The sequence below is a fragment of the Lacerta agilis genome, chromosome 6 (assembly GCF_009819535.1).
Source record: "Lacerta agilis isolate rLacAgi1 chromosome 6, rLacAgi1.pri, whole genome shotgun sequence".
Classification (NCBI taxonomy): Eukaryota; Metazoa; Chordata; class Lepidosauria; order Squamata; family Lacertidae; genus Lacerta; species Lacerta agilis.
The window spans coordinates 91623886-91633445 of record NC_046317.1 but is presented as its reverse complement, the minus strand read 5'-3'; the positions used below and the strand labels follow the sequence as shown (position 1 = coordinate 91633445).

The following is a 9560-nucleotide window of genomic DNA, read 5'->3' as shown; positions in this document are numbered from 1 at the left end:
AGACCAACTAAGTTTATTCTTGGTATGAGCTTTCGTGTGCATGAACACTTCTTCAGATACTTCAGCCCTATTTTTGTGGGAGAAACATTGGAGGATATGGGCCCAGGCCAGGTGATCGAGCGGGAGTCCCCTTCCCCTCTCTGAACTGCAGGCGGCCATAAACGGCACACTTGCCTATTATTATTATTATTATTATTATTATTATTATTATTATTATTGCCTTTCCCCCTGAGAGGGACCCAGGGTGGCTCACAGCTAAAAACAAGAACCGCTAGGGACTAGGGAATCTGAGCCTGCTGACCAGGCAGAGGGAAATACTGTTATGTGCGTGTTTGGGGATCGCACTGTATTTACCACAAACATGACCATTTTTTCCTATTTCCCTTTTCCCAGAGGTTGCTGAGGGCAACCCAGTCAGATGGGCGGGGTACAAATAATAAAATTATTATTATTATTAGGATGTGATTTGACCTTTGAACAATGTAAAAAATATATATTTTACATTGTTCAAAGGTCAAATCACATCCTAATAATAATATATAATAATTAGTATATGTGATATACTAATATATGTGTCTCTAGGAGAGTCGGGGGTGAGGAAGAGGGCGCAGCCCGCTCTCCCCCTCCCGCCTCCTCCTCCTCCTCCTCCCCCCTGAGGGGCAGCAGCCAAGATGGCGGCTGCTCTCCCCTCGCCCTCAGCCGCGCTCTTCGCCCCTCCCACACCGCCGCAGCCACGTGCTCCTCCGCCTTTCCGAGTGGGGAGGGCGGGGCGCGCGAGAAGCGGCGGGGCGTGGCTGTGCGCGGCGGGGGTGGGGCGGATCGCGCGAGGCGAGGCAGGGCGGCGGCGTTGGGCGGGGCCTCCGGCACTTGCCCGTTCTAAGCGGCAGTGCGCAGGCGCGGCTCCTCCCTCCCCGCCCCCCCCTTCCTCCGCTCCAGGCGTTGGTGGTTCGTCCGCCGTTGCTGCTGCTGCTTCTCGTGCCTCTTCTCGCCGCCTGCCGGACTCGCCGCTGCCGCTCCTCCCGGTGTGCGCCTTTGGGGACTAGCATCGCCGCGGGCCGGGCCACATGGGCGTGCGAGTGGAGACCATCTCCCCCGGGGACGGTGAGCCCAGCAACCTCCCCCCCCCGCCACCCAAGAGGTTAGGGGGCACGACCCCCCCTCTTTTCCCGACCCCCCCACTCCCCATTAACTGCCTTTCTCTCTCTCCTTTAGGGAGGACCTTCCCTAAACGCGGCCAGACCTGCGTGGTGCACTACACGGGTGAGTCTCGCATAGGCTTTGAATGACCCTCCTTCCCCTCCCCTTCCCAGAATGTGGGGGGGGGGAGAAGGCTTTTTGGTTGGGGTGGGGAGGGGGTTGTCTGAATGACCCTCCTCCCCCCCTTCCCAGAATGTGGGGGGGGGGGGGAGAGAAGGCTTATTGGTTGGGGTGGGGAGGGGGATGTCTGAATGACCCTCCTCCCCCCCTTCCCAGAATGTGGGGGGGGGAAGAGAAGGCTTATTGGTTGGGGTGGGGAGGGGGTTGTCTGAATGAACCTCCTCCCCCCCTTCCCAGAATGTGTGGGGGGGAGAGAAGGCTTTTTGGTTGGGGTGGGGAGGGGGTTGTCTGAATGACCCTCCTCCCCCCCTTCCCAGAATGTGGGGGGGGGGGAGAGAAGGCTTATTGGTTGGGGTGGGGAGGGGGATGTCTGAATGACCCTCCTCCCCCCCTTCCCAGAATGTGGGGGGGGGGAGAGAAGGCTTATTGGTTGGGGTGGGGAGGGGGTTGTCTGAATGAACCTCCTCCCCCCCTTCCCAGAATGTGTGGGGGGGAGAGAAGGCTTTTTGGTTGGGGTGGGGAGGGGGTTGTCTGAATGACCCTCCTCCCCCCCTTCCCAGAATGTGGGGGGGGGGGGAGAGAAGGCTTATTGGTTGGGGTGGGGAGGGGGTTGTCTGAATGACCCTCCTCCCCCCCTTCCCAGAATGTGGGGGGGGGGAGAAGGCTTTTTGGTTGGGGTGGGGAGGGGGATGTCTGAATGACCCTCCTCCCCCCCTTCCCAGAATGTGTGGGGGGGAGAGAAGGCTTTTTGGTTGGGGTGGGGAGGGGGTTGTCTGAAAAATGGTCTCTCTGTGTCTGGTGGGGAGTGAGGGAGGGGGGGTCACAGCTGTGTTTTGTGCTTGGAGCAGAAAAGGGAGGGGTAGAGGGTGCAACTGTGCATGTTGGGGGGGCGATTATGTCTTAGCTTGTAGGGGATGAAGTGGGGGGGGGAGAGGCAGGAGCAGAAATTGCGTGTGTGTGTGTCCCCCCCTTCCAGCAGAGGGTTAGGATATGGCTGGGCACGGTGGCATAAGGTGCAGTGGTTAGAGGAAAAACCTTAATTGTAAAAGGGGGGGGGCGGGGGCGGCGGTGTCTGACAGGCTGAAACTCCTCCTTCCTTACCTGCTTGCAAAAACAACCCCCCTCCCTCACATTTTAACCTGCCTCTTTGGCATAGCGACCCACAAACCTGCTTTTGGAAATAGGGTGGTGGGGATTCCTGGCAGATGGCTCAAATCTGTGCCCCCTTCTTCCCTCGGCAACTGATGCTCCTTGGGTCTTGCTGCGTGTATCGAAGGGGGGGGGGCTGCGTGTGTCTCTCCATGTGCCCCCCCTCCACGCCAGTGAGCTTTGTGGTCAACGGCACCCATGTTTAAGCCCCGGTGTGTGGTTTTTCCCCTGACCCACCACCTGCTTAGAGGTACTACTGGAGCGATGGATTCCCAAACAGCTGTGCTTGGGCTAGGCGGAAAGGATCTCACCAAAAGGAAGGTACTACTTAGATAAGCAGTTTGCCCTTAATACTGCAATTTCGTCATAAATCTTGTTGTTTCTGGCAAGGGCCTTAGGCTGTGGTTGGCATCTTGTGGGGTAAATGCCAACCTCCCCTGCAACCCCATGCTTCTCTGTTAAGCTGGTTTAGGTTTCTATGTTTCTGGCCTGCTCTGTTTCCCAATTGATTGCCTGTCATGCCAGCCCTTGTAAGGGAGATCCAATCTGCCCAAATTTATTTATTTGTTGCAGTAGCTTGCTTGCTTGCTTGCTTTTTGGTGGTTGGAATATTTAAGGAACTTCCATCAGAACTGAGTGAAAAAATGTGTTTCATGTTTGTGGGCAAGATTTTTGGGACTGGGTTTTTTTTGTTTAATACTACAAGAAAAAGCTTAAATTTATTGGGCAGCGGAAGGAAGCATTGAGGAAGGGGCCATAGCTAAGTGATAGAGCCTGTGCTTTGGATGCGAAAGGTCCCAGGTTAGGTACCTGGTCTCTCCAGGTACTGTTGGGGAGGACCCCTCCCTTCTGAAAACCTGGAGAGCTGCTGTCAGTCAGTGTAGGTAATACAGAGCTAAATGGATCGAGTGGTCTGATTGAACATAAGGCAGATCCCTTGTGTACTCTTGTTTCAGTGCATCTTGATACTTTTATATACATACAAAGCTGCCTTAGGCAGGCAGACCTTTAATTCATTTTGCCCAGCGTCATTTAATTCGAGTGTCAGTGGCCTGGTTCCTTTTTCAGAAGTTGCTATGTAAGAACCTGACATCCTGATCATGAGGACAGGACTTGAGGTGTTGGTGCCTGCTTTTGGTTATTCTGGGTTGGTTAGTGGTCTTTGCGAATGGGCTGTTAATGTGGAGTTCATTTTTCACACTTTTGTGGTTTTAGTGATATGCAGATGGGTCTGAGGTTCCATATATAAATCTACATATCCCTGTGTGTGCTTAAAAAATGTGCTACCTTTCAGGTAGCCTCTTCTCAAGTGTTCATTAGCATGTCGTTCACTGTCTCTGCACTCAGGCTGATTCTTTGGTGCTACACAGGTCATTAACATTTTTTTTTGTACTGCAAAATCTAATATTGGCAATGTGAGGAAAGCACAGGTCTTCGAACGATTGTGCCAGATTACTGTATTTAATCACCTGGGTGCAGTACTGTGGCGATTTGCATATTATATTAGAAGTACTTCCATTTTGCCTCGTGTTAAACCCTTTTATCAAAGAGCCTGTCTGCTCCCTAGGTTGATCAGAAGCACCCAAATCATTGAGAGACGCCATGAAATTGATCTAGTTGGAAAGTCAGCTGTTGTGCTATGTGCAGTGAGAAAGCATTTGGTTGAAGCATGTTGCCTGTGCCCCTTTTTTGAGAACATGCTCCACGATTTTGAGAGTGGCTCTGAATCTGGTGGAACGTGAACTCTGTGTTAACCTTTGGTAGATATTTCGCTTTGCTGCTTGAAGCCCGATTGGTTGATCTGTGGAACTGACAGCTAATTTGTCTACTAAGGTGTTCCCTTTTCTGGGATTCATTGCTAGGAAGAGATGGAGGCGACAGTCCAGTCTCTTGCAAGAAGGCTTCAAAAGCACTCATGGAATTGCTAGCTGCCCTCTATCTCTTTCTAGCAACTTTAAATTGTAAATATTCACACAGCATTCTGAAATCCCTTGCCCTTCCTGCATGCAGTGAGTGACGATCCATACGTGAATTACTTATGGAAAGAAACCAGGGTCTGAGTATGGCAGACTTCTGAACGGCTGCTGGATTCCACTACTGGATTGCAGCTGGCCGAAAGAGTCCCTTATAGGCCCCATTGCCATTTTTGCGGAGAGCTGTCTCACATCATTGCCTGACCCATGGAGAGGCTGCGTGTGCCGCATAGAAGAGACCATCTGGGACAAGAATACAGGCAGTGACTGTTCTAGGTACGTCCAAAATGTGTGCAAATGCACACACTCGCATTGTGCCGCACCTGGAAGTGATCTGAAAATGTCACCAAAAGGGGTGGATCGGAGTGTTCGCAGGCTTTTTTCAGTGGGTGTTTGGATTATACGCAATTTCACATAAGCGTGCAATGCTTCGGAAAGTAGCCCCCGTGCAAATTGATCGCTGCCTGTCTCATAATGGCTCTAATGTTGGGAGTTGCTGCAGAGTTCCACGTTCCTGGTGCCACACAGTGAACAGTATGCATTGTGCACCTACAGAGCTGGCCGCCCACGAGGAGTGATGGTTTAAGAGTTCTTTCCTTGTAGGGCTTGAAGCTGTTTGTGGCGGGAGGGAGACACCATGAAGTATGCAGGGCCAGAATGCTTTGAAGGTAGTTGAGCTGTAACAACCAAGCTGCTTATATGGGTAGAGCTTCTTCCAACAGCGGTTGGATGGACGGTCTGGTTCTTAGCAGCGTAGTGGCTGATTTGTCGTCTTGGCACCCCTTGCTTTGTACGCACTGCAACTTGCAAGGGTTCTCGTTGTGCCAGAAATAGGAAGAAGGCATAACGCTAGCTGAGTGGTAGCTGCTCTTCAAACACCCTTGGTGTTGGGGGGAGTAGGGGAGACAAACGGGTGGAAGCAGCAGTAAGATAGCAGTTAAAGTTGCAGTCTGGGGAGCGAAATCATTTTTGGAAGCCTCCAGGGAAATTCTGGGAATGCTGTAGATGGAGAGTATCCTGTTTTTAGGGGAAGACGCCAGATTGAATAACCAGTTCTTCCAGTTCCGTGATGTAACTGGAAGCCAAAGTGATTTTCTGGCCTCCGGGCTGCAGGGTCTGTGGGGATTTGGCACAGCACCCCTTGGGTGCTTATGAGGGAGCACTCTCCCTGTACAGCAGCAGCCTTACTCTGGTTTGAGTTAAAACAGCAAAGGGCCTGACCCCTTGGAGATGCTCTCTTATCTCTGTCCTGTATAGCTCGTGGAACGAACCAGCTCTTCACTGGACTGCCACCCTCCCCTTGCGATCACCTTTCTCCTTCCTGTGTAGCATTTCCTGGGGACCCAGTTCTTGGATGCCAAAGGGAAGAAAAAAGGGAAGGGTTGGTGCACAGGCGCAGGCCTCCTCCCTCTCCGCCTCTCCCGGATTAGCAGCCACTCCATCTGTTTCTCTTTCCTTCCCTGCTGTCATTGGGTGGGGAAAGGAAATGAGGATGGTCTCTCCCTGGCTGCCTCTTGCGCTGACAGGAAGAACAAAGGGATGGCTGGCAGGGGACCTGGAGGCTGTTGGTTGGGACAGGAGATTCGCCCGCCCTCTGGTGCTGGCAGGGCAGCCTTCCTTTTCCGTGTCTGTGGAGCATTTGGGGAGGGCTGAGCGGCTTTCTGTCATCTCCACTTCATTTGGTTCTGTGTGTTTGGACAACACCGTCTTACTGTGGTGCTAAAATGCAGCCTCTCTCCTTTCTCAGGTGTTTCATGCTCTGGTTTAGCTTTTTCGGCAACGTCTGCTCAAAAGGTTGGCCTGGCCTGATTTAGCAAGCGGCATCCGATGTGAGCAGGATACGGATAGTACATGCAAGGTGGCAGATACAGTTTTGGGAACAAAGCATGGAAGAGGAGGAGAAAGGGTTTTCTCGCATGAGGGTTGCATGTTCTGTATCATAGGAGTTAAAAAGTTAAGACGCTTCTGTGCATCTTTCGTCTGGGAGATGTCGCTGGAGGGAACACTGGAATGAAGGGACATGCCACATTCCCCAGAGTTGTGCTTACCGGGAGGACGCTTGGAAAGGTCATTGGGACTGAGGGGGTCTCCGGGCGACCCCAGAGCATCTTAAATCCCAACAGCTTCTCCCCCACAGCCTTCAGGGCATATGTTGGGTGCTGGGAATTCTAAACGGCGATCCTGACCACAGCTCATGGGGGCTGTTTTGGATTATGCCAGCTATGAATGAATTATCTCTGGTGCCAGTGCGGGAGCAACAGGGAGCATGGGTGAGGTTCTGTGCCCACAGCCTGCGGGTTGCGGGCAGATGTGCTCATTTTTGTTAGTGCCTGAACTTCTTAGGAGCGGCAAGGATTACGTAGCATTTCAGATGCATTTATAAGAACTGTCAGCTTAGTAGGAGCAGTTTGGGTTTCCCCACTGCAAGTAGTTTCCAGATGTGGCAGGCTAGGTGCTCCTCTCCCAAGCGTGAAATTCATTTAAAATCAGGTTTATGTGATTGAGAGCAGGCCCTGTTTTGCACAGTCGACTTCTCCAACTGGCCTGGTGGGGTAACAAGCACCTGTGCCCCCACCGCTCCATTTTCATAACTGAACTGGAGGCAGGACACCTCTTAAAAACAGAGCTGAACCAAATATCTGGGTTTCATTCCTCAGGTAGAAACTAGTAATTCTGGGACAAATGGTGCTCGTATTCTTTTCTCTTCAGTCGCCTCTGATCCCATTAATTCTCCTCCTGAGAGTATTGATCTCGGGTGATCTCAGCCATTCAGGGATCATGAATGGGATGATGCCACTGTATAGCCAATTGGAAATGACTGTAAGATGAGTGTGCTTCATCTAATGAACTCTTTTCAGCGGAAGCACTGCAAAAGGGCTTCTACTTTAGAAATGGGACCCCCCCTTAATATCCCTGTGCTCCCTGAAACTGGCTCTGGGGTCTTGGGGTACCCCCAGAACAGTGCAAGGGGGAATCTTTCTGCCTTGCAAGCGAAAATGCTTGTGCAGACGGAACACGTGTAATAGTCTGACACTGAATTGCATGTACCCGATGTCATTTCAGACTATTGAGGGTCGGGACCAAAGAATGTATAGACGCAGTTTACAGGAGATGCCAAACATTGATAGTGTCAGCTTAAGGACTTACCAGACTGGTTACAGAAGTTAAAAGGCAATCTTCATTCTTGACCACATTAGTTGGGAAAGGATCTTTCCTGGTCATGTTGGCCTGGGATGTTGTATGTTGGTATCTTACATAGCATGTTGCAAAATTTGCTGGGATGCGGCACCGAATTGTTTAGGCCGTGTGTGCTGTTGAGATTACTATTTTGAAGAAAATTATATATATATATATATAGCTTTTTCTTGAGCGCTTGAAGCACACTTTTGGTTAGATCAGTGCTCCTGCAATGGGTTTTACTGGGTGCTACCTGTGTTTTAGGGACGTGGGTGGTGCTTTGGGTTAAACCACAGAGCCTAGGGCTTGCTGTTGGCGGTTTGAATCCCCGTGACGGGGTGAGCTCCCATTGATTGGTCCCTGCTCCTGCCAACCTAGCAGTTGGAAAGCACGTCAAAGTGCAAGTAGATAAATAGGTACCGCTCCGGCGGGAAGGTAAACAGCGTTTCTGTGTGCTGCTCTGGTTCACCAGAAGTGGCTTAGTCATGCTGGCCACATGACCCGGAAGCTGCACGCCGGCTCCCTCGGCCAATAAAGCGAGATGAGTGCTGCAACCCCAGAGTCGTCTGTGACTGGACCTAATGGTCAGGGGTCCCTTTACCTTTGCCTGTATTTTATTTTACTTCTTCACTTGGATCAAGCTAATTTAAATGGGTGGTTCTGCCCCCATTTCTCATGTATACCATCTAATAGCTGCCTCAACGTGGTCTCTGGGCCATTGCCAGAACACGTCCTGGTTTTGGTCTGATCCAGCAGATCTTCTCTTATCCACAAGGAAGACGATCAGAGTTTTCTTTGACCAGTTTTATTTGATAGCCAAATTCATAGAATCATAGAATCTTAGAGTTGGAAGAGACCACAAGGGCCATCCAGTCCAACCCCCTGCCAAGCAGGAAACACCATCAAAGCATTCCTGACAGATGGCTGTCAAGCCTCTGCTTAATGACCTCCAAAGAAGGAGAGTCCACCACACTCCTTGGCAGCAAATTCCACTGTCGAACAGCTCTTACTGTCAGGAAGTTCTTCCTAATGTTTAGGTGGAATCTTCTTTCTAAACATTAGAAAATTGGGCCACTGTGTCCTTATTGCTGCTTGCAAACAAAGATATCAGACTATGATGAGGAAGGAGCACATGGGCCCATTAAAGCCATCAGATCATTAGGTCTGAAGTGGACCAGGATGTGTTCCAATCTTAAGAGTTAGATCTGGACCTAATGGCAGAGCCTTCAGTTGTCATGTCACACAGGAACATACACTCTTCTGTGTGTCTATTCAGATGAAGGACTGGTTTCAGTTCACGGCTGGTGTTTCTAAAATTGCTGAGCGCCATGCTTTGAACAACCTTGGCAGCTGTGTAAAATGCTTGTAAAATGGTGGTGTCTGGTCATTGGGTACATTTGGGGTACATTTGGGTGAATACCGACTCCTAACTAACTGGTCCTCCAGAAGCACTCTTCTGCTGGGAAAAAAATATTATGTAGGCCCCCAGATTCCTAACCATAACATAATTGTCCTTAATTTTTTAAAACATCTTTCCTACAATGCTGGAGAAAGCTCCTTGGATATATCGCCCCAAATCAGTTTGAAATCCATTTTGTGATATCAGTTTCACAAGTTTTGACCCGGCAATATATCGCAATATGTGTTTGTGTGCTATGCAAAAATCACGATGCGGGGAAAACCGTGAGGCCTGCCAATGCCTCTACATAGCGCCACCCTTATTTCAGATGCTGATATATATTAGCTGGTAATATATCCCAATGTTGAGAGCCAGGTATCGCCCAGCCCTAAAACTCATAACAGAATCACGTGAGACTATGGGATTAAATAAAAATTATCCATTAGAAACTTATAAAACCATGGAAGTTGATAAGTAATAGCCAAGGCCAACTAGTAGGCTTGAGGTTTGAACTGGAGTCTTCTGGGGTCACAGTGCAATCTGGG

General features: G+C 50.3%; 1 protein-coding gene across 2 annotated transcripts in view; it reads left to right on the top strand.

The window, feature by feature from the left end:
* The first annotated feature begins 968 nt into the window (after positions 1–968).
* The window catches only part of FKBP1A (FKBP prolyl isomerase 1A), a 28464-nt gene continuing 19872 nt past the window's right edge, over positions 969–9560 (top strand). Inside the window, exons 1-2 of one of the 2 annotated variants that reach the window (XM_033153829.1) lie at positions 969–1101; positions 1213–1260. In XM_033153829.1, coding sequence (XP_033009720.1) covers positions 1065–1101; positions 1213–1260 — 85 coding nt within the window. In that variant the 5' untranslated portion in view covers positions 969–1064. The remainder of the gene's footprint in view (positions 1102–1212; positions 1261–9560) is intronic. The other variant, XM_033153828.1, reaches the window with a different exon arrangement.